This window comes from Musa acuminata, chromosome BXJ1-10, assembly GCF_036884655.1.
Source record: "Musa acuminata AAA Group cultivar baxijiao chromosome BXJ1-10, Cavendish_Baxijiao_AAA, whole genome shotgun sequence".
In the NCBI taxonomy this organism is placed as follows: domain Eukaryota; kingdom Viridiplantae; phylum Streptophyta; class Magnoliopsida; order Zingiberales; family Musaceae; genus Musa; species Musa acuminata.
Window position 1 is genome coordinate 31,786,878 of NC_088336.1, and position 23,605 is coordinate 31,810,482.

General features: G+C 41.0%; 3 protein-coding genes across 6 annotated transcripts; 1 reads left to right on the forward strand and 2 right to left on the reverse strand.

The window, feature by feature from the left end:
* The first annotated feature begins 620 nt into the window (after positions 1 to 620).
* Positions 621 to 8,610, forward strand: LOC135596214 (uncharacterized). Of its 2 annotated transcripts, XM_065088212.1 has the most exons (11): positions 623 to 1,310; positions 1,696 to 1,953; positions 3,345 to 3,587; positions 3,712 to 3,861; positions 4,007 to 5,502; positions 6,576 to 6,649; positions 6,779 to 6,860; positions 6,934 to 7,059; positions 7,171 to 7,277; positions 7,564 to 7,724; positions 8,203 to 8,610. In XM_065088212.1, the coding sequence occupies exons 1-11, from the start codon at positions 870 to 872 to the stop codon at positions 8,437 to 8,439; spliced, it is 3,375 nt and encodes a 1,124-aa protein (XP_064944284.1). In that variant the 5' UTR covers positions 623 to 869; the 3' UTR covers positions 8,440 to 8,610. The 2 variants fall into 2 exon arrangements, 1 of the variants encoding a protein (XP_064944284.1); XR_010480863.1 differs by lacking the exons at positions 7,564 to 7,724; positions 8,203 to 8,610 and having other exon boundaries at positions 621 to 1,310; positions 6,948 to 7,059.
* Positions 8,611 to 9,126: 516 nt separating this feature from the next.
* On the reverse strand, positions 9,127 to 13,125 carry LOC135596215 (uncharacterized). 2 transcript variants are annotated; one of them, XM_065088213.1, is made up of 7 exons: positions 12,986 to 13,125; positions 12,412 to 12,474; positions 12,221 to 12,300; positions 10,488 to 10,596; positions 10,129 to 10,288; positions 9,845 to 10,008; positions 9,127 to 9,692 (listed from the first exon to the last, which is right to left on the reverse strand). In XM_065088213.1, the coding sequence occupies exons 1-7, from the start codon at positions 12,986 to 12,988 to the stop codon at positions 9,366 to 9,368; spliced, it is 906 nt and encodes a 301-aa protein (XP_064944285.1). In that variant the 5' UTR covers positions 12,989 to 13,125; the 3' UTR covers positions 9,127 to 9,365. The 2 variants fall into 2 exon arrangements, with proteins under 2 accessions (XP_064944285.1, XP_064944286.1); XM_065088214.1 differs by having other exon boundaries at positions 9,845 to 10,004; positions 10,125 to 10,288.
* Positions 13,126 to 18,287: 5,162 nt separating this feature from the next.
* On the reverse strand, positions 18,288 to 20,731 carry LOC135585503 (probable WRKY transcription factor 31). Of its 2 annotated transcripts, none has more exons than XM_065088216.1 (6): positions 20,206 to 20,731; positions 20,025 to 20,123; positions 19,780 to 19,944; positions 19,370 to 19,711; positions 19,161 to 19,274; positions 18,288 to 19,069 (listed from the first exon to the last, which is right to left on the reverse strand). In XM_065088216.1, exons 1-6 carry the CDS (start codon positions 20,503 to 20,505, stop codon positions 18,392 to 18,394), a joined length of 1,698 nt encoding a protein of 565 aa, XP_064944288.1. In that variant the 5' UTR covers positions 20,506 to 20,731; the 3' UTR covers positions 18,288 to 18,391. The 2 variants fall into 2 exon arrangements, with proteins under 2 accessions (XP_064944288.1, XP_064944287.1); XM_065088215.1 differs by having other exon boundaries at positions 19,370 to 19,732; positions 20,206 to 20,639.
* Between the last annotated feature and the right edge of the window lie 2,874 nt (positions 20,732 to 23,605).

Genomic DNA, 23,605 nt, shown 5'->3' on the forward strand with positions numbered 1-23,605 from the left:
CCGAATCTAATCCCGGGCTCGATCAATTCATTCTTCGGACGGGGGGACGGCCGGAATCAGACCGGAATTGGGGACCAAACCGGATGCGATCACCAAAACCCACACGCTACCACGGCGACTAGGAGGACATGGTTGACTAGAGAGGAGTCCATCGTGGGCACTCATTCATGCTTATCTGGCACCACACTGGAACGAGCACGTGCCATCTCAGCTGTAATTGACAAGACAGCCAAGACTTAACGTAACCCAACGTTGATGTGTGTCGTACCGTTTACCGATTGCGTCTGAAATCACGGGCCCATGTGGGCCCACTTGGTAGTTCGGCCGCTTCCAATAAAAGCAGGTTAAGGATGGTGACGTGGCCTGCGGGTGGGGTAAACAGTTACGTAATTGTCGAGGCGATTACTTTTTTTACTTCCTTTCTCACGAATCACCTGTGTACCATTTGTCATTTTCTTTTGTGGAGCCTACTGACAGTTGCATTGCTATGTCCCGTAAGATGGGTGGTAGACAAGTGGGTCGATTGAAAAGTTAGTTTTGTTATTTTACTGTCCCTTCGCGATCCCGTATCCCAGGTGGAATCGCGCTCCCGGAACGGACTCCTGGTACTACGTGATTCAGAGAGGGCAAAGGCGAGACGGTTAATTCTCGTACGCGTAAGCTCTCTCCACCCTCCCCGTCTGACATGGTGAGGCGGTTCCTCTCCCGCTGCTTCTTTCTCCACCCAAATCCAATGTGTTTTGGGCTGGAATAAACCCTAATTTCCTCGATTGGAAGCCGCCAACCTCGTTCTTGTCTTGGATCTTTCGTCGATGGTGGCTTCTGGAGAACCCTAATTCGTTGGGGTTCTCTTCTCGCCGCGGTGGGGGATGGTGATCGTCACGGGGGATCGCTACCTCGAGCACCTGGTACAGTTCGTGGAGCGCAACGCGGGGCCGCTCCTCGAGGGGGCGCTGACCCTGAAGCTGAACCCCGTGGGGCTCCACTACGTGCACACGCGGCTGGAAGCGCTGCAGGAGCTCGAGGGCCTCCTCGCCGGCGCCCCAGTCGACTACCTCCGGGCCTACGTCTCCGATCTCGGAGACCACCGGGCGCTCGAGCAGCTGCGCCGGATCCTTGGGCTGCTGACCGCGCTTAAGGTGGTAAGCGTGCTGCCGCCGCCTGGCAGGGATCCGACGCCCCTCTCGCTGCTTCCGTTCGGGAGGTTGAAGGTCCTCGAGCTCCGGGGGTGTGACTTGTCCACCACCGCCGCCAAGGGCCTGCTTGACCTGCGCCACACGCTCGAGAAGCTCATTTGCCATAATTCCACTGTAAGATACTTGTTCCTACTGGCCTCCGTTTGAAATCTTGATCTAAAAAGCGTTGCATGCTAATTTCCACTTCTCGTGTGGAATAACTGCCTATTTATGTGCTAATCACAATGTACTTTCTGGCGAGCAGATTATTACTTTGTTTCTTTGAAGTTCCTCTAAATTCCATCGCATGTATATCTGTTATAGTAATATGAAATATACTCAGTATATGTTCTCCATTATTTTTCTGAATCGATGAAACAATTGCTGCAATTTTGAATTCATGCTCCTTTTTTTATGCTGGCATGTCTTCTGATTACTTTTTATGCCATCCTAAAAGGGGTTTGATGATCTTAATGGGATTTGATGGTGTTTGCTCCAATTCTTCTTTGTGGCAACTCAGGATGCGCTCAGGCATGTGTTTGCCAGTAGAATTGCGGACATAAAGGATTCTCCAGCTTGGAACAAGCTGAGGTTTGTCTCATGCACCTGCAATGGCTTGGTTCTCATGGATGAATCCTTGCAATTGCTGCCTGTTGTTGAGACTTTGGATCTAAGTCGGAACCGGTTTGCCAAGTTGGATAACATTCGAAAGTGTGTAAAGCTGCGGTACCTGGATCTTGGTTTTAATCATCTGCGAACAATATCTCCATTGAGTGAGGTAAGGTTGGTCTCCATATGCTTACGATCAAAATATTACTTCTCAGTTGTTTCTTTAACGTCATTGTTTGGTTGCACATTTTGCTAATCTAGTGGCTTGTCTCCATCCAGAATATATGCAAGCTTTTCTTAATAAACCTAGCATTTGATAATTATTTCAATAAGATTCTTGTTTCACATTTTTCGTTTGAATTACGGGAGCCTAGATATGCTTATTTGACAATTGCAACTTGGCTTTCCCTGTGACTTGGTTATGTGATTCAGCCAGAAACAAGACTGACCACCTCTTGATGAGTTTGTTAGTATTCAAGCTTATAGTACATAGAACTTTTTTTTTATGCATAAGCATGCGACAGCAATTTCAAGCAAGGAATACTATTTCATCATAAGTTCTTACCTCATGTATGATAATCTTCTTGGACAAAATAACAGTTTGGTGGAGGAGAGAGGGGATGCAAGGTAGCCGAGAGCTTCATTTTTAGATAGGATGAGAAAGAGATTTCTTATAGAATATGAATATCATTGGTATTATTAGTGGTCTCATGTAGATCTCCCTCATTGAATTTTTTTTCACGTCGTGGCACATCAAGCTTAACCTTCTTTATTGCCAATTACAACAACCTGGACTTGGATCCAATTAGAGTCTGTCGAGGGTGATATGCTTATTGAATGAGATTAATGGAACAAAAGACAATTATGGTTTGCTTGATTCAACTGTAGAATTGGATTTCAAACATTTAGGACATAAGTCTAGTTTTCATATTTTACACTATTATTCTGGGATAGCTGTATTTATAGTCCTTGCGTTGGAATGGTAGTCAAATTAATTGTGTGCCAATTGATTTTTTTATATGTTTGCCAGGAAAAAAAATTGAATGTTTCAAGTGGCTACATTTTACCAATATGGTCTCTGAATGATAAGAAATGTGCAGATGAATAAAACTAAAAGAAACCCACCCTGATGCAGAATGACAAATATAAGCATTTGTTGAACAATCAATTAGTCATCAAAATGATTGCAACTCTAAGTTGTGTAGGGATGTAGACCCAAAGGAAACTAGTTTTTGAATGTGCAACACCAAAAATCAATCTGAGGCTAGGCAGACCTTTTTGTCAGAGAGAGTTTTCTCATCACTAACAATTTGGTGCAATTTTTACTTGATCTCTTGAAATATTTGTTCCAAAATGTTTATGAATATATAATAATTTAACATGCAACAGTCAGGCTTAGCATTCTGAGTATTGACATTCTAACATTATCAATTTAAAAAATATGGTGTTTTTCTTAAACACAATCGCATGTTAATGACAGTAAAACTCCTTTTTTCTGAAGATTGTGGGATCGTTTTGTAATGAACTAACCGGGAAAGTTGTATTTTTAACCATCTCCAGGTTTCTTGTCGAATAGTAAAGCTTGTTCTAAGGAATAATGCCTTGACTTCATTGCGTGGAATTGACAATTTGAAGTCACTTGAAGGGCTTGATCTTTCCTACAATATCATTTCCAGTTTCACTGACCTGGAGATCCTCACGAGCCTTCCATCTCTACATAACTTGTGGCTGGAAGGAAATCCAATATGTTGTTCTCGATGGTACAGAGCACATGTTTTCAGTTTCTTCTCCAATCTGGAGAAAGTAAGTTGTGGTGATTGTTTTTACTTTTCATCTTTTACTTGGGATCTTCAAGTATTGTTTTTGTAGTCTATACATATTCTTGGCATGAATTGTTTGTTATAACTTCAGTATGTATCTTTTTTAGTTGAAGCTAGATGAAAAAGTTATTAGCACAAGAGAGTATTGGGAAAGGCATGTAATATTTGCAAGAAGACAAAAAAGGCCTGCCGGTTATGGATTTTATTTTCCTGCAAAAGATGCTTCTGAAGATGAGAGTCGCATCAGTATGAAAAAGGTATGTACATCGCAAATAAATGCACCTAAGTGTTTTCCTGTGCAGACTTCCATACTTTTTTTTCCTTTGTTACATCAAAACAAACTTATACCAAGGGGCAGCAGGATTTATACATCCTGACCATGTAGACTGTTTCTTGTTGTAGAAAAAACATTCTCGTTTAGCTAGTATTGAGGAGGAGGAGCAAAAGAGAATTATCTGCTCAGATCAAGAATCACTATCATGTGATAGTGACAGTTTGAGAAAAGAAGAGATTATTTCTGACAATGATACAAGGGTTGCTGATTTAATCAATAGGGCTAAATATATGAAGAACGATCAATCTTTTCTTTGGTTGCGAGAATTTCAGGAGTATATTGATCAGACTCCTGATGAAGCAGAGGTTAAAAGCCACTCAACGGAGTTCAGTTTAGCTCCTCATGACATGAGACAAAGAAAGGGTCACAAACCATCTGAAACCAGCTCAACGCATGTTGCAAACCCTGCTGAAATTTCGTCAGGTGGGACTGGTTCAAGCATCTTGGAGTCTGATATGTCATTTAAGGATGCCTATCCCTATATTGGTGACCACAGGAGTAATGACATAGAAAATATGGAATCTTCAGTAGTGAATAGTGGCAATGTCTCACTGATTGAACAAAATTTAGGCTTGAATTCTGAGCAAGATATATTGAAGTATAATTTGACAGAGCCACAGGGTGTTTCTCCCTTAGAATTAAAGCTTCATTCTAGTCCAAGTTATTCAACAGTTGAAGGTCACCAGGTAGAGGGTATTACAAAATTGGGATCGTTGACTGCAATTGATGAGATAATTGGATCACAGTCCTCCATGTACCCAAGATCACCTCCTCATTATAGAGAGGATATTCTTCACCGCAGACTTTACTTAGAAGAAGAATTCTTGCAACAATCAGCTGATTCTCTTTCAGTGAGATCATCAGATAGTGATACCAGCTGCAGTGATGTTGCTTCATGTGAGTTAAATTCGTCCAGTTCTGATCTTGATGGTTTACTGATTCAAACATCTGCAAATCAAGGATTCAGTGGCTACTCACTGGCATCACTCAATTTGGAATATCATGCTGAAAGAAAGCATGATAAAGCATCAGTAAGAGAAAATAGCATTCTGATCTCTGACAATTCTACTGAACAAGAGTCCGATATAGACATATTAAAAAATGGTGACAAACCATCTTCTACACATGGTATTTCTGTTAATGGTGGTTATGGTTTTGCGCATGGTACGAGTCAGGAAGTTGGTGATATTGAGAAACAGAGAGGTAAAGGGAAGCTTAAGAGAAGGTTCATCACACTCTCAGAAGATCTTCATAAAAAACCAATATATGAGAAACTTAATGGTGATTTAGAGTTTATAAAGACCGATGGATGTGGGCAATGGAATATAACAAGTGAGGAACCTTCTGTTAAGGCAGAACAGAGTTGCTGTAACAATCATCCATCCATTGTTGGTGGCTGTAACTCTTGTGCAAAGGCAGGGACTAGCTCTCTTGATCTTGCACAATATGAACACATAATGGACTTTTTTCATCGGAAGGTTGCAGGCTTTGGTGCTTCTGAAACCTTTGAGGAAGTAGTTCGTTGTGACTGTGTATTTCAATGTGGAGCTGTCTTTCAAGAGAGGTAAAGTCCCCAAGGTTTATTCTGTATCTAATGTCATTCTGTGAGAAGTTGTTCTTTAGAGATATTGCATTCTGTCAATTTTTATGTTCCTTTTCAGCATCTTTTATGTTTATATAGTAGATTCTGTCATACAGAGCATTAGGTTGTTGCCCTGTCTAGGTGTAAGTTGCTTTCTCAAAGTAGCTGAAGCTCTTGCCAAGTGAAGAATATGGATTCATGCTTGGAATTACTTGACATCTTTGTAAGTTATTAATATAGACTCATCTGAAGTGACATCTTTCTAAAGGAAGGGCACACTTTTCTGCTTCCAACTATTCTTCTGACGCTAAGCAAAATTGTAGTGTTCCAATTAAGTTTTGGCATCATGGAGACATGACGATATAAATTGCAGATAGTATCTGAGCAATGGAAACAAATAAATTGTTTAGTGAGTTTTTGTTAAAGGTGTTGAAGTTGCTGAGGTTATAGGTGTTGACTTCAAGGCCATTTATTCCTTCTTCTATTTCCGTGACTGGTTAAAAGAAAAACTATTTTGTGACTCTTTTGGCTTAAATTAAAGCATTTGTAAATTTTTTGTTACTTCCAAATTAGTTACAATCATAAAGAATATTTACAGGCCTTTCCATGTAGCTTTGTTACTTTCACGATGCAGCATTAGGTTATTATTCTTATCTTTATATGAAAAGTTTTTTTGTCATGACTAAAAATGTCGAAAACATAACTACTTTTATGTATGAGGAGTTATTTGGAGATTGAATATCATAGATAAATCTCCCTGTTGTCCAGTGCTGAAGAAACTTTACATTGATGATGTGGGGTGTATGCTAATTAATAAAGAATTTGTAAGTTTCATTAGCTTGTTTATTTGGTGTGTGATGCTTGATTGAACTGGTCATTGTGCTGTGTCCACAATGGGCTGGAGCTTTAATGGGTTTCAATAATATCTTTATGTTAGGTGCATCCCTGCTGTATGCCATTATCTGGAGATTTAGTATCTTTATTTCAATGATGTGCTGATTCTTTTTATATTGACTTGAAGGAGCTTTTTGCAATTTTTTTGTCACTTTCTGCAGTGAAGTTGCTGTTCTACGGAGCTGCAAGGACAAATTGTATATTCTACTTATTGAAGCAACACCTGATGGGCGAGGTCAAGTTATTTGCTAATTGGATGTCACTTGATGTTTCTTTTAAGGGCATTTGCTGTAAAATTGTGGGGTTGTTTTGTTTTTTTTTGGCTGTGTAGCTTCATTCTATAATCTGGATAATATTTTTACAGATAGCATCTCTGAAGTCTTGGGATGCCATAAGTTTGAAGATTTGAGGGAAGTTGTGGTTGGACTTGGACTTCAAGCTTTGCGGTTTGTCTTAATTTCTGTTTATGGGATGTATATATTATACACCAATTTGGGTTTTCACATAACTGTTCTTTAGGATATACCTCGAAGGGAGTACAACATACCTGTTCTTCACAAGGATTTCTGAAAAGTCAAAGAGCTTACTATCCCTGTTAAAACTCTGTGATTCTACTGCATTAAGTAGTTCATGCTCTCTAACAAGGTGAACTCTCTAATTATCTGTTCAGTATTGACGTGTAATTTTGGCATGCTTCCATTTGTAGTATCTTCTTTCTTATCCTTTGATTGGTTGCTTTGTAAATTTAAATGGCAGTTGGGAGCAGGTTCAGGTGAAATTCCTTGAGAAATGTTTATTTAAAGATCTGAAGATTGGAATATTTTTCTATTCTATGTTGCTGTTTTGGCATGATGATTCTGAAGGTATGCTTTCAAAGTTATCTGATCCAAAAATTTTCAGAATATATTGAGAGTTCTGTGTTTTTTTGCAAGTTCGCTACAAACGTTATTTGTATATTAACGGTTGAAGAATTATTTTGCTGTGGAATAAATTTTTGAAGTTTGACATCATTGGAGCTTTTTGTTATTGAGCTTACCGATTATTGCATATGAAATTCTTTAACTGTTATGCTCTTACATTTGTAATTAATCTTTGTAGGACAAAGTAGAATGGTACGACTTAAAAGTTTTTCGTTTTATTGTTGCACAGGGGAATCCTGGTTTACGAGATCAATTTTTGTTGTTGAAGGATATATGCTTGTGTGCATTGAGAATCTTGTACAGTTTGGTTCTTCTATCGATGATTGTGGATTAACTTGCCCTTACTACTCTCTAGATTCACGCTGTGCGATTCAGGATATACTAGAAATGGTAAGTGATCTTGTGATATTGTTTCTTGTAAAATTCAATATTTTTATGCCTTTTTCAAATCAGCAGTTCTATTGGTATCATTTGGTTCAAAGAATTCAATTGTTTTGTGATATGCAAACAGATTGCATGTTAAGTGACCAGCAGTTCTTCATATTAAGCTTCCAATTTGTTTTGGAGAAACTTCTATAAATTTTTGAAGGCTAACCTAAGTACCTATTGATTGATAACATTGTGCTGCTGGTGATCTGTTGCTCCTGCACAATTATTATGTGCCCTCTTGTGAAATATCCAAATTATGCAATATGCATATACCGGCGCTATCAGTGATTTTAAATTTCACTGGTCGGTTTGAGGATCGACTTGGGTGGAAATAATGGGAACAGAATCTATGTAGTTCGTCGCCTGCGAACAGAAAACTCGGATTGTCTTGGTAAATGGTCGCTCAAACATTCCTGACACTCATATTTTGGTTCTTCAGGTCATTGAGCTCGGTGATAGTAGATGCTTGACCTTGACATTTGCGGATTTCATGTCTGGGGTTGACTGCTTTGCCGACAATGCTGAAAAAGAAAAGCCGTCCATTGAAGCCTCAAAGGTTCGAACATGGAAACTCAAGTGGTACTCAGAAGAGACTCTATTCAAATTTGTTGCTCTTCTGAAGGCCATCCGTGCGGGTTTAACAGCGACTCCTCTGCCTCTGAAGGGTATATCTTGAGATCTCCATATAACGTTTGTGTTTTCATTAAATTTATTCATTTTGTTGTGTTTCCCACTTGTCGAAATGTACAGCTGCTTTTTTCCTTTATTTTACGTTTTGTCTTTAGCTGGTCATATTCTTTGTCTGCTGTATAGAATAAGTTGTGAAATAATCTGTAGCTTCATATTCTTTTGGTGTGTCTTCAACTGTGGATCCGTAGGAGAGAATGATGAGGCATGTTTTTAAGTTAAGGTTTGATTTCTTGGTTAGGAGGCGTTGTTTGTTCCCCTCTCGACTTGTAGGTTGTTCCCGAAGCAGTCTTTCTTTTTTTTGGGGTTCAGTCGTCTGTGTGTTTTATGTTAGGCTTCAAACTGCATTTGGCGGGTTCTTTCAATGCCTTTCGGGTGGGGTCGTGCATCCCCGGAACCACATCATCTATCTATCGTACGTATCGCACCTCATGGCTTCAAACTGAACCGTCTGATGTGCCTCGTATTTCTATACTTGCATAAAAAGTTGAAATTAACTCCGATTCTCTTCCAACTTCTTGGCATTTTCTTACACCTGTGGGCTTTTTTTCAAGTTTCCGTCTCACTTGCATGGGTTTCGACATGTGACTAAAAGAAGAGCGGGAAAGGTGTCCTTCAGATGTTTTCCGCACCCCACTGTACCTAATCTCATCACTTGAGAACAATACACGTAAAGTATCACGACAGAACCGTAATATCTTTTATCTCAACATCACCAACTACAGTGCAAAGCAATCAATACATGAAACATAAAATGAGCGCTACTTAAGGGCACGCAAATCTAACATGATCCCACGTACTTTCTTGCGTTCCACCACAAACATCCCAAGCAAAGGCCGAGCTCCGCATCCACATCACTTCTGGTAATTGAACCACCAGCTACAATTATTTGGGATACCCGGATCTTGCAGACGGTTATGGCTTAACGAATCCTGCCTTTTGTTGCCACGACAAAGGCTTAATCCTACCAGATAATAAAGCAGAAGCTACAGTTGCTTTTATTTTTCTCCTCTTCGACTCTAGCTCCAACCGTCTACTTCCTGATGCAGAACCTGATGACTCCGGAAATATGGAGGAAGCCTTGATCGCTGCCCGCTTGTCCTTCCTGTTCCTCTCAAATTTTGAGGCAAATCTGATGCCAGCTGCACTCGCTGCATCTTCTTGCGATAGAGGAAGAAGCCGTATGCCAAGGCCCACCCTTCTTGAAACCTCTTCTTCTTCTGCGACCTTCCTCTTTTGGTTCTGAAGTTAAGAGCACGATAGATGACAAGTTTACAACTCGTCAAAATAAAATCAACCAAACTTTATATATATATATATATATATATATATATATATATATATATATATATATATATATATATATATATATATATCAGGAGATGATGACTCACTCTAAGACGGGCACGGAGGGATCTGTTAAGGCTATAATCATCAGCATGCCTGCTGTCCGAGACTCTCTGAAGGCGGACTAGCAATGGTTCTGCTTCTTTCTTCTTCCGCAGATCTTCTTCTTGATGTTCAAGACGATAAAAGGGATCAGCAAGCTTGCCTCTTTCTGCGACATGGTCTTTCAATGAGATAGGAATCGAGAAAATAAATAAGACAACCTCTTTTTTCCCCCAAGACTATGCTTAGCAAGTGAAAGATGAAAAAAGAATAAAAGAAAGGCACATAACATCATCAGCTGGAAGGGCAAATGTTTCTGCGTCCTCTATGTCAAAATCCTCTGTCTTTCTCTGAGCTCCACTGATTATGACATATTCACAGTTCTTTGGATCAGTCTGTATGACTATTTCATGCTTACAGCATGCTGACTTCATGGTAAAGCTCCATATCTAGCAAAAATAAATTCACAATTAGACATCTAGAAATTTCTCTGACAGAACCGCAAACACTGATCACTTGCAATGTATCTATCTCTTGTTAAAAGCCATTAAAGGGAAAGGAGAGAAGTAAGAGATTCTTTCTTTTATTAACTTTAATGTGATGATGACACATGGAAGCTGGAAGACAATAAAATAAGTTCTCGAGTACCTTGGTTGAATAATAATTTCCCACTTGCTTTTTCTCTGCATTAAACCTCACACCTTTGGCAATCATTGAATTGCATCCACCACACCACACATTGAAAGGCATCTCGAACCTGCGGAAGTGGACCAATGTTAAGCTAGTGGAACTGTCCTTGGGAAAAGCTAGAAGAAGGCTAAAATTCCCATGGTGACTCTTGCAATATAAAACCTTACATTCTCAAACAAGATGTCTGAACAGGAGTAAACTTGACTATGAAAACCTGTTGGTCTTCCATGAAAAGAAACCAAAATATTTCAATTGCCAATGTATTTTTTGTTTCTCAATGCTAGGATGTTTTATACATAGCATTTTTTTTTCTAATTACACATATGTTAATTCCTTCACCTAAAAGCCCATATTCAAAAGGTTTTGCAGTTACATGATGAGATCACATTTAGTTCAGCATTGGTTACTCTCTTTGAAGTAGGTTCGACATGCTTTTATTCTTTAGCTGTTTATCATTCCCCAAAAGGGGAGAGCAACGACCTTTGGCTCTTTAAGAGGGCTTGGGTCTCTAGCTCCCAGACTAAATATGACATCATCAACACACAACAAAAATTTCAAAGCCACTCTCTCTTACCGATAAAGGAGAAAAATTGACAAAGTTCCATATTATCCTTAGAAATTTACCAATAAAGCTTATCCTTGTAGCAGATTTGACTTATCACACATTTTTGCATGCAATCTCTCTTATCTACAGCTCTCTGACCAGCTAAAGACTTCATAATTTTGATATAAAAGGTGAGAATTTTTGCTTTATTGTTAAAAGATGTAGCTTTTAACAATTTTTCAGCACGACAAATTTCATACTAGCAAACACTAAAGCACACTAAATTGTAGCTTAATGTCGGACGAGGCCTCCTACAATAACAATGTTTCTAGAGCACAGATCAACAAGTTGCAATTCATAACAATAACAAAGCCATAAGTCCCAACTATCTGGGGTCGGCTACATGGATCATTAACCGCATTAAGATCTATAAAAAATATACGTTTAGTTAGGTTTAGAGTACTTAAATCTCTTTTCATAGTTTCTATTAAAGTCTTTTTAGATCTTCCTCTACCATTGCAATTCACTCAACCACTAAAATGATTTCTGTAGACTCAAAGGACATCTAAAGCACACTAGCATGCTAATTTGAGGGCCTAGAGTAAGGGCTGCTTCGATAAAAAATTGCACATATGAAGCAGCAAATTTACTAGAACACACGACAATGAGTTTAACTGTCATAGGTACTTCTAGGAGATGAACAATCAAGAACTTACGGCGACAAAATCGGAAGTGCCTGGCATGGAGAGGTGAGTGGTCATTAAGAAGATCACAGTCTGCAGTTCAACTCTGTCCCACCAACTTTAACAATGAAAACTATGTTGAATGCCAAACATACGATGGCAGAAGCAACATGTAATGAATACTACATATTCAACCCTGAACTTTATAAGCCAGTAAACATCATAGAATATTAAGTTGATCCAGGCAAATTCCAGGGAAACAACTCAATCATCTTAGATATGATGAAGCACCAAATTTGTTTTATGGCGGAATATGACTTCACCTATCGATTAAACAAATTATAGTAAGTGAATTCAATAGCTAGCTCAATGGATCTATGATTTTTGGAACAGATGACAAGGAAGGCATTAATAAGCAGCACATTTTGTAAATATCATTCTTGTTTCACCCTTCAATCCAGTACCTTATAATTAGTATGCCTTGGTCTATCTTCCTTGCTCTCTCCCTCAAGGGATGTTGTCCTTGAAACTTGTTCAAGGAACCCTGCAAAGCACATTAATAATACAATCGTCACAATATACCCAACAAATAACAATTACAATTTTCGTCAAAACATATTATGGGTACAACATCATCAACTGCGAGGAGAAGTACCTTTTTCGGATCCCATTCTGGCGGGTAGTAGAAATTATCCGCTCTAGCAGCCGCAAGGGAAGACTGGTAAACAAAAGGAGAACATAAATCAGAGAAGAATACAAAACGAAGATCATGTAATACATGTCACAGGAGAGACGAGCTATGCAAGCTAGCGTAAAGTGCGTACACAGATTCTATAGCGTGATTCAGATTTCCTATTAAATCCTATAAATTCATCTAGGATCAGATTCAAAAGTATGATACAACAAAAATCCAAGCAGAAAAATATTTGGGAATTTCATCACGAGGCTAAGCTGAACATGGCATCACAATAACAAAAAAAAGGACACAGAGAAGCCTTGGGCATCAAGATATGACGATGCCGATCCAAATCAAGACATCTACTACAGAATGAATATGACAAGCAATCGGCGAAGAAGAACGAGGATCACGAAATCGGTTAAAGAAACCCTAAGCCAATCAGATTCGAAGAGAGGATTAGGGTTGTCACGCATCAAGTCTCTAATTGTTCAGAGAAACCGATCGGTCAACCAAAAGAAAGGGATCCCGAGGAAGAGTTGCTAATTGATACCATCTTCGATCCCTGGATTCAGAGATGGAGCTGCTGGGGACGACGATCCCACGAAGAACGATACGTGCGATCCTTCGCGCTGTGGCGTCAGAAAGCGGACAAAAAAGAGCGAAAGGGGAATGGTCGTTAGTGTTCTGTTCATTTATACAGTGTAGATCCGGTGTGCTGTCCCGCGTGACAATGACCAACATAAGAAGCAACCAATCCTCGCTCGACACGATAGCTCGCGCAAACTCACCATGACTCGAAGTTTACGAACGAAGAATACTAAATATATTAAAAATTATGTTTAATTTTTTTTAAGCCATTATTATTATTCGGTTATCTAAATTGCATATTTGAGGTAGCTAAAATCACACTGCGAATCCTCATCAACTTCGCACGGGCGAAGGGTGCCTCATGAGCTACTACTGATTGAATGCTGCTTATTGATCATGTATGATATGAAATTTTAAGTATATATACGATATGAAATGTACCAACATGTCTAAAGCTTGGGAACTAGGGACTTAAATCTACAAATAATACTGGTGATCCAATAGAATATGATTATTATATATTTTTAAGGGAGAGAAGAGTGATATTTCTTGGCAGAAATTGACATATGAGGCAGATATTTCTTCATTCCGGATTGTGTATTGTTGCTTGGTGCTCTCATATGTAAGGTCGTCCTGTATTCTATTGTGAGACCAAGGTAATTTCGGATTAGATTAAAGACGATCATTCAATAAGAAATATCTAAAATCCATGTTGAAACAGATGCAAAGCTTCTTGCTTACATCTTCAACAAAATAATTAAGCCTCCTAGGTTCCTTTATAGTATTTTGATTAAATTAAATATACTATGTATATATTAGAAGATAATAAATATGTATATTGGCTCTAATTTTATATGACAAAGAAATTGATCATTCTATTTCGATATTCTATTCTCCTCGATTGAGCAAGACTCTTTCTATATTCATTTAGTTCAATAATTTTTTTTTTAAAGCATACATAAAGATTAGTAATTTATGACTTTGAGGTCAATTTTGGATTAGCCTTGTTACAATAAACATATATCATTTTCGATTATTCTTTTTGTAAGAACTATATTAGTCGACTACTTTATATAATAAACTTTACAAATAAAATTAGTAAGTAATAATTTATTAATATTTTCCTTTATTATCGTATGTCAATTTAGTACCAACATTTTGAGACTTTTATTGGATAGATCGATTTGCGAACCTTCAAGGCTTTTATCGGATAGATCAATTCTATGAGTTAATATTAAGATAGTGTTGGGTTATAGCTTCTTGGCATATTATTATGAGTCATAATGAAGACTTTTGTGACACAGAAAGTTGATAAGTTTAGTCTTTATTTTTTTAATAAGGGCCAAGCTAATCTTCGTGGTCCTGTTTGATTTTGCTAGGTCCGGAGGCACTTCTAGCAATGGTTCTTAGGCCTCTATATGAGTAGTTTGAGGGGCTAGCTCTCTTGGATCATATTGTTGGATTGAAAAAGTTATTCTCTTCAGAAGTGTTACTGACATGAGATAACATTAGTGAGACTCTCGTGGGTCACTCTTGACCTCTCCAACTTCGAAGCTAGTAGAGAATTCTAAGGTCATGTAATAAGTTAAGATAACTACATACAAATGATTGAGGGTTGGACGATTGATAATAGCATTATAGGCATATGAGATATCAACCACCAAGAACTTAATCTGTACTATCTTGGAACAATTATCTAACCCAAAGGTAACATATAGATTAGTTATTCTCAAGGGAGTGATGAAATCTTTAGTAAAGCCAGTGAGTGTAGAGGAGATTGGTTGGAAGTCCTTGGTGCTTAATCCAATATTCAAGAATGTATCATAATATCAATACAACTTTTTATGTCTACTAGGAATCTCTTTGCTAGTGCATTGACGATTCTAAGAGAGACAACAAGAGCATTATCATAATTAGGATCGAGGTGTTCTGTCACCACCTCTTTAAACATAATTAGAGGATTTCTAGAGTGGTGAAACCTTTTTAATCGGTGATCCCTCACATAATTTTGCAAGATGTGGAGTTAGTTTCCTTAGCTGCAGGGCCTCTTACTATTATATTCACTTGCCACTCCATGAGATCTCACGACCTCGTGACCTCGGGAAGATTCTTGCACTCTATGTAGATAACAATTTAGCTTTTCCTTCTAAATAAGGGCCCTGATTTGTTAGTTTAGATCATAGTAGTTTTCTATATCGTGCCTATGATTTTGATGGAAATGATAGAATTTTAAACAATTCTGTCAAGTTAGGAGAGTCTCAAAGGATGAGGGGTGCAAAACAAGTATTTTTCTCTTATTTGCACAAACACTTTAATGCACAGCATGTTCAATAGGGTAAACTCTCTTCGAGAGGGGTGCCTGGTCTCCTCTCAGCTTATTATTGTGGGGGTGTTCGGAGTTCCTTGTTGTGAACTCCCTTCCTCTCTTACAACTTTTTTAGGCTTGAAGTTTCTTTCTCCTGTAATCATAGAGTCTGATATAATGTGACGATTGACCTCTTACAATAATTCAAAAAAATAGTAAACGATCGTGTGCTAATTAAGTAAAAAAACTTCTAAGACTTTAGATCACTAATGTAAGCTTTGATGAGGTGAATGAGCTTGGATCGACCACTAGTTGTACTTCATCATTGAATCGCTTGGTATAACTAGAGAGAGACTCCTTGTCCATTGATCAAATCACTAGAAGGGAGGTTATTAACTTCTTTAATAGCTTGTAGCTAATGAAGTTTAACTCAAAATCTCTAGTGAGTTGTCCAAAGAAAGAGATAATCACTTCTTTATAGTACTTCATATAGTTATTAGAAAAGTACTATACATAATGAAATTTACTATCCTGAATAGCATTATTTAGGAAGTGAAGGGAGTTATATATTCTATCATATCAAAACTTATTTTATATAACTCTAACATTGGCATATGAAAACATTGAGGGATGGGCTCCTCCATTATTTCTTTGACAAAAGGGGCCCTAAGGTAAGGAACAATCTTTGGTTGTTTCCTTTATCTAATTTCTTTTTTGATATCCTCCGACAGTTGATCCATCTTGTGGAGTTGGATTTGTATATTGGAAAGGACGAAGGACATTAAAGTGACTAACTCTTATAGTCCTCTTCATCTTGAGAGGGGTTATTATTTAGTGGAATGCGGGGAGAAGATTTAGAGGGTGATTATCCTTGGATGGATTAGTGATAATGATGTATGACTCTACTACCATAATACTCGAGGCAGGATCCAAAGATGGAATGAGAGCTAAGAAATGAGGGGTGAATAGAAATTGTTATGTTAACTAGGTCAGTTGTGTGAAATATAAGGCTATAGATTGAGAGACTCTCATTAAAAATGATTTATTAAGTTAGGTTATGAAAGGTTTCTATAGAGATTGTTATTGTTGGAGTCATAGATTGAGTCATTTGGGGGTCGATCGTCAGGTCTTGGAATAGCCAATGAAATAAAGAAGGGTTAGTTAGCTAAAAAGTGGAGGGGGTGACCCCTACTGGCCGGGGGAGAATGGAGGCAGAAGGGTTCGACGTTGATACTCTTATGGTTATCGACCTCTTCATTTTGTTTGGATAGTCCTATAAAGTTTCCCCGAGACATCTTGGGTCCTCCTTCTAATGCTAATATAATAAGTCAAATTATGATTGTCCGACTTAGAATAAGTATTTGGATCCAACCATGATCCTTCTTAGATGATCTTTTTCTAGGTCATTTTTGATAAGATCGAATTCCTATAAAGTTAAATCGGGGGCGTTCTCCACTATGACCCTTTTGATAGTCAAGTTAGTATTAGGCTTAAAGCGGTTAGACTAGTCAGACTAAGTAAGAGTTGAATATCTACTGAAAATATACCTAGGAGTCTCTTTTATTAGCGACTCTAGTAACAATTACTCTCGGGCTTATTAATAGAGAAAGTTGAATGACTAACGACTCGAGTGAAGAAGTAGCCTCGTGTTTGACACGTCCGATGCCCTTAATGCTTGATTGCATTGGTTGGGTGGCTCGGATCCTCGATCAGTCGAACACATGACATTCGACTCGACCCTTGTGTGCCCATGAGTTCGACCACGCAAGTATTGCTAGGGCTATCTGTCACATGTTCATAGGCTTGACCCCTTGTGGATGTAAATTGGCATCGAACGTGGATGTAAATTGTACATCGACATGAGGTGCTCACTCATCTGTCATATCATTTTCACCTAACACATTAAAAATTCAAAAATCAAAGAGTTAAAATCTTATTTGATAAGTTTTTCTACTTAAATATATTGGCCTAATTGATAAAAAAAATTTAACTAAATTTTGAGATCAAATTTCATCTTTATTGCTTATTATTTGTTAAAACAATAAAAAAAATCAATTGGCAAACTGATGCTACAAGCTTAGCTTGCTGCCGAGGCCCGGATAAAAGACTGATTGGCTAGCAAGTTTCATGCTTAAAGCTTAAAGATTATATTAAAAAGAGAAATACATATTACAAGAACACATAATTTCTCTTAAAGTAAGATCACTAATTTCATCATCCGCTTGCATATCCTCCTAATAATTATGTCATGCTTCACTCATAATATATAAAAAGGTCACTATATAGGGGGGATTCCCGTACGTGGACTCGTCAAGCTCGGCCATGTTCATCTTATCATCTCCTTTAATGTATCTCTTCCAATTTAATGCCACATCTCATGCCGGACAAAGTGTGCAGGAACGCCATCGTTTTCTATGGTCAAATCTGAAAGCGAAGTCGTCGTGATCTCCATTTCGAAGAACTCATTTCATTTCCTACACGTACCCATCGTCAACCCGAATCCTTTCCATCGTATCCCACTCCATCTTGTATTCTACTACTTTGCCTCGGTATACCCGTTTATTATTCTCCCCTTCAATTCATCTTGAACTCGCTATTGATGTCTTTGCCACATGTAAATATTGTAGATGAGTTTTCGTTCTTCACGTCAACGAAATGAAGCATTAAAAGAATACTACTGTTGCTTTCGTCTGGTCCCGTTCTACTTAGCTGTCTCGTCTTCCCTGCTTCTTATCACGGTCCAGCACATGCTTCATGTGCATGGTCGCAATCTCTGACCTTCCAGCGACGTGTGGAACACCCACAGACAAGAGGCAACCCACTTGACGACGAAACCCAGAGGATCGGGTGGGGATGAAGAGAGAGAAGATGACATGAGACCTTCGTTGGACATGCCGTTCCCTCCCTTCTGCTTTGTCTTGATGCACTATGGGGAAAAGCTAGAGGCAGACATATACGCTTGTCCAAAAAATAATTAACATGTATGATGTTGATTTTTCTCCGTAAAACAAGAAAAAAAAAGTGAAATTAAGAAGATGAGATATGTATGATCGAGTGGCAGTATCAGGCCGCCGGAAAATTGGGACTGGCTGAATTGCTGGCGTCGTCTTTGCTGTTGTTGGTCTTGTCGTCGTCGTTGCCGTCGCTCGTAGTTTTGTTTGCGCTACTCTTGGTGTCGTCGTTGTGACTTGCAGCCTGATGATTGCCACCGATGATCGACGATATGGCCGCAGCAAGCGCCGCCGTGAAGTTGGGGTCTGCTGTTATGGCCGCCGTAGCAGCGCTTACCGTGTCGGTCAGGGAAGAGGGTGGAAGCGCTGACTGGAGACTCGAGAATTTTGACGGGTCGTATAGCGCCTGCCCGAAGATCTGTGGCGGCAAAGACGCCGGCTGAGGCGGCGCAAGGAAGCCTGCGGCAGCGCCGGGGAAGGGGACTTGGAACTGGGTAGGTGGCCTCTGCAACTGTGCGGCGTTTGGGGAGTGGGTGAGATCCAATGTCACGGTCGGGAACGGCGCCGAGGCCGATATGGTCGCCATGCTCGACGAGTAAGGCAGCATCGTTCTGGCCAGGAAGTTGGGATTCATCAGCCCCTCGGGGCTCGACATGGAGCCCGATAGGAGCATCGATGCCGCGGCCGAAGTGGTCGATGCCATCGCCATGGCCGCCGGCGGGAGCGGGTGGTTGTGAGTGCCCTCGTACGTCGTTATCAGGATCGAGCGATCCTCGGCGCACCTCTGCACCTATTGGTGGGCAAAACAATGGATCATCAGCCGAACGCTTACCTACATCAATCATCTTTGGTGAGCTCTAATTGCACTGGATGTGCATTACCTGCTTGCGGACTGGGCACCCGGAGGCCATGGTGCATCTATAGTAAGCCCGGGGGCACGGGTTCCCTTTCGCCATCTTCTGTCCATACTTCCTCCATTGACATCCATCAGTGATCTAAAGACACAGTGAATACTCGCTATGAGCAATCAAGAACTGTTCATGTGGATGGGAATTCGTAGTAGCTGCAGGTCAGTGGTAGTCTTACTTACCATGGGTGCTTCGGACCGTGCTCGGACAGATACACGGGCTTTCCTCATGATGGCTTCCTGAGCTTGCTCGGTGACCCCGGCAGGCGTTAACTTGGGTGCTTTATTGGGGTGATCTGGCTTCTCTTCCCTGAAAGAACTCCCGTGATCAGGTGGAGCAATCTCCTTCTTGTTGCTGCCGCCGTGTAGCCGGTGGTCCGTCGATCCCGGAGGTCGATCTTGGCTTGCGGTCGAAGAGTGAGATGGCTCATCGGCTTCCACAGCAGCACCGAGATCCATGAACTGCCGTGGCACGAGAACTCCTCCATGTTCCTGATTCGTGGCTTTGACATTTTCATCGGCGACCTGAAGGGTCACGAAGGAATCCTTTGATTGGGATTCTACTTTCAGCAACTGGAGTGATCTTATCTCACCTCGTGATCTCGCGGCGGGTGTCTGTTGGATTGGTGTTGCTGCCGCATCAGTGCGACGAGGTGCTTCTGCAGGGCGTTATAGTTGGTGGTCGCTTGCTCCACCATCTCCTGCAGCTTCTGGTTCTCTTCCTTCACGCGCGCTAGCTCGGATTCCATGGCTGCCAACTGAATCAAGCAACTTAATTAGTTCAATCAAACGACAAGGGTAAAATAAGCAAAATTCAGGGAGATCATTTTGTTCGGACCTCAGTCTTGCTTTCTTTATGGTCCTTAGTCGGCGACAACTTGTTGTCTACCGTCGATTCATCATTGCCGGCGTTGGCCGTGAGAAGGTTTAATCCGGTCTACAAGTTTGGACAGAAAGACATATTTGGACGCACGTATTTGGACAGAAAGACATACATGATACCAATAATAAATACTAACATGGATGGTGAGATCTTCCTTCTTGACGCAAGAACTAGGGAGCATGAGATCGAGATCATTCTCCACTTTGCTGACGGCCTTCTTCCTTTCCTCCGAGAAGAAATCCATCTCGTTCACGGCAACGCGAGTCATGTCAGTAAACTCGCTGCCGCCGCTGCTGCTGCAAAGGTGATTGACGTCGGAGCCCATGGACCGGTGGCGCCCGAGACCGCCTCCGCGGTGGTCCAAGGTAGACGGAACAAAGAAAGAACCAGAGGTGTTCAAGGTGAGTCCTACTCCGGTAGTACCACCTTTGTCCATGTATCTTATAGAAACCTGTAGCAGCTCGTGTGATCAAGATCGGAAGAAGATGAAGAAGAAGAAAAGAATTGGAAGCGTGAAGTCGCGAAGGCTTTTAACAGGTAAGCCGCAGAAGGCGAATATAGAGGGAGGTAGAGAGCGAGAGAGGGAGAGAAGGGAGAAGACTTGGTTGTGGGTAAGAGGCTGACATAAGATAGTGCGTCAGGCGGTAACAGGTGGAGAAGTGGAGTTGAGAGAGAGAGAGAGAGAGAAGGATTTAGGGTTGGTGGAGTCAAAGGGGGTGATCTGACCGGTTCACAATGATATCCCCAAAAAGTCACTACCGCCTCCGATTGGGCCGGCGGATTCCGTGCGGAAGAACTCGTCAGCACCAATGCACTTCGCTCACCACGCACGGGCGAGGATCCCATACAACGGTCGAAACAGGAAACTCGAGTTCCCCTGTTCCAACTCCTCAGATGACGCCATGCACATCGCTACTGCCGTCATCTGTGGTTACAGTGTGCATGCAAGAAGACGAAGAAGGCACGTCTCTTGTCCCAGCAGCACTTAATATTGGACATGACCGAGAGGAAAGAGAAGCTCGAGAGAAGTCCTTATTCTGCAGTCAATGAGCACCGAGTTCCTTCCGTGTGGCAAGAACGAGGACGGGTGATTTCTGGCATAGAATAAAGGGGAGATGCTGCATGCGGTCGCATCCGCAAGAAGCTTCGGAGAAGATATGGTGGGAAAGCGGGGCGGATAACACGAGGGCCAGAAGCTGCATTGACTGAGATATGATGCCACAACGTGGGCGCGCACACTGCCAACCGACCGATAGTCCATGGCGTAGAAAAAGGCCTCCCTCAACAGCTAAGCTCCGCTTTGAAGTGACCTCACCGTCAACCTCTGGCATTAACGATGAATGCAGAAGCGACCGAAGCCATGCCTGCTTGTTCTCACTCTCGAGTACTCTTTATGTTCTGTCATTTACAGTAGATTGGACTTGGCATCAGTTAATTGGAAGTTTGGAGTAATAGAGTTCGATAAGAACGAGGACCAGAATATTCCATCAATCGCTTGAACTCCCGTCTCTCTCTCACTCTCTTTCTCGATGTGGTATTCTTCTTCTTGCTCCCACGTTCTCTCGCGTCAAAGTCTCTTCCTGCAAGCAAATCCAGGGGCCATGCCGTAGGATTATAATAAGAACCATGGGCTGATCCCATTCGACGATACCGTGTTCTCGTGCTTGGAGATTTGGCCTACGCTTGAGCAGAAAACAACAATGAACCTACCACAAGGCTCCCGAGAAAACGAAGAAGCATACTGTCACACCAACTCTCTTCTTTATTTCTTTTCGTCTTTGGAAAGGGAGGCCCTCTCATCTTTTTCTTGCCGTCGTCAGTGCCTTGTCGTGACCGTGAAACGCCTTAGTGTTGCTGTTGTTTACGGTACAGTCAACTGCGGCCTGATTAATCTGAACCCGAGTGCTTTGACGGCAGTCTCAAGCGGTGTCAAAAGTAGATAGGCTGGTGGACGAAGGTCGAAAGGCCAGACTGTGAAAGATTGCACGGATCCATGACGAACATTTGAACTGTGTGTTCCTGCTATCAGTTTCGTTTTCAGACTCGAGACTTGAGCTACCAGCTGATGAATCTTAGCTGATGGCGATCCAATGCTTTGGCTTCCCACAATACACTTGGAAGTACACCAACAAAACATGAAGAAAACCGGGAACAGTTCTTTGTAAGTGTGCTGCTGCAAACTGATGGAGCTCGAATGGTGTCCAGAAACAGGTCAGTTCAGTTCAGACAAAGAAAACCTGAAGAAACAGAAGACTTATTGTAATTAGTTGAAATCAATTTAGCTTGACCAAACCAAATACCTAGTTGACATGGCAACATCATAGTTGTGATATCTCATATCAAATCAATTATAAAGAAACAATGAATGCAGGGCTATCTTTCAGCCACATCAATAACATCAGCGCGGTTGATATATGTATATATATATATATATATATATGTATGTATATAAATATATATATGTATGTATATATGTATATACATGTATATATATATGTATATATATATATAGCAACATTGATTAATGCCATCTAAAATTGTTTATATTAAGTAGCAATTTAGAGTTGGCAACACACAAATCATAATTTAAATACACATCCTCGAAATTAAAGAGACGAACACTGCGTTACTTTAACAAATGCATGTCCAAACCTCGTCGCTTGCTTCATTAATGAAGTCCATCTCCACATATCTTGTTGCCACCATCATCGTACAATGATCAGCAGCACCATCACCGCCGGCTTCGCCGCTCGGACGAAGCCCTCGCGTTCGAAGAACCAGTGGCGAACCGGCGTCCGAGAGCGGGCCTACCGCCGCCGCCTGCTTGAGGCCATTCGCTCCGCCCGAGCCAGCCGGAGGGCGTCGGGCCCCCGCGCCGTCAAGGAGCGGCCGACTCCGCTCTCGCCCTCACCGCCCGCGGCCAGTCCCGCTGGAGCCGCGCCATCCATCCTGCTCGGCCGCCGAGGCGGCAAGCTCTTTCTGAAGGCCGGTGGTAGGGTCCGCCGCCGAGGGGGAACAGGGTGAGAGAGCGGCTACGGGCGCTTGGCTAGTTGGTGCCCGGGTGCCGGAATCTGCCGGCGCAGAGCCTGTTGGAGGAGGCGGCGGTGGAGATGCAGGTGAAGGCTATGAACGAGCTCGTCGATGTCCCGAGGGGTAGCCGCGGGATGTATACATAATGGTGGCTTTCTGCCGCTCTACTAATTGGTGCCAATAAAAGAAGTACATAAATCCATAAGAGTTCATACCATGATATGTTGATTTCACGTTCTTGTTGGTATTGGTAATCAGGTAAACGTAAGAGTTGATTGATCACCCAATGGCAGCTAAAATAGATTTTTATTATTTGTCTATAACGGAAGAAAAGATTAATGATCAACTTAATCAATCATAGAGCTGAGGAATCATTATTTTGCCATAGCTTATGCATCTAATAATATGGTCTTAAGCACTTGTTTCCTTGAAACAATTGAAGTCAAACGTCCAGAGTGCCACAAGCATCAGTTCGAGCCCTATATTTATCGTCCACAGGCAGTCAT

Bases quoted from the DNA above. Each gene is read 5' to 3' on its own strand.
- LOC135596214 (XM_065088212.1), top strand. From the start codon at position 870: ATGGTGATCGTCACGGGGGATCGCTACCTCGAGCACCTGGTACAGTTC. The intron at 1,311-1,695 runs GTAAGATACTTG...GTGGCAACTCAG, and splicing joins TCATTTGCCATAATTCCACT to GATGCGCTCAGGCATGTGTT. The intron at 7,278-7,563 runs GTATGCTTTCAA...ATTGTTGCACAG, and splicing joins TTGGCATGATGATTCTGAAG to GGGAATCCTGGTTTACGAGA.
- LOC135596215 (XM_065088213.1), bottom strand. The intron at 10,597-12,220 runs GTACTGGATTGA...CCACTTCCGCAG, and splicing joins CAAGGCATACTAATTATAAG to GTTCGAGATGCCTTTCAATG. The intron at 9,693-9,844 runs GTGAGTCATCAT...TCTTAACTTCAG, and splicing joins CCCTCCGTGCCCGTCTTAGA to AACCAAAAGAGGAAGGTCGC.
- LOC135585503 (XM_065088215.1), bottom strand. From the start codon at position 20,505: ATGGACAAAGGTGGTACTACCGGAGTAGGACTCACCTTGAACACCTCT. The intron at 19,733-19,779 runs GTGAGATAAGAT...TCCCAATCAAAG, and splicing joins ACCCGCCGCGAGATCACGAG to GATTCCTTCGTGACCCTTCA. The intron at 19,275-19,369 runs GTAAGTAAGACT...CTGTGTCTTTAG, and splicing joins CACGGTCCGAAGCACCCATG to ATCACTGATGGATGTCAATG.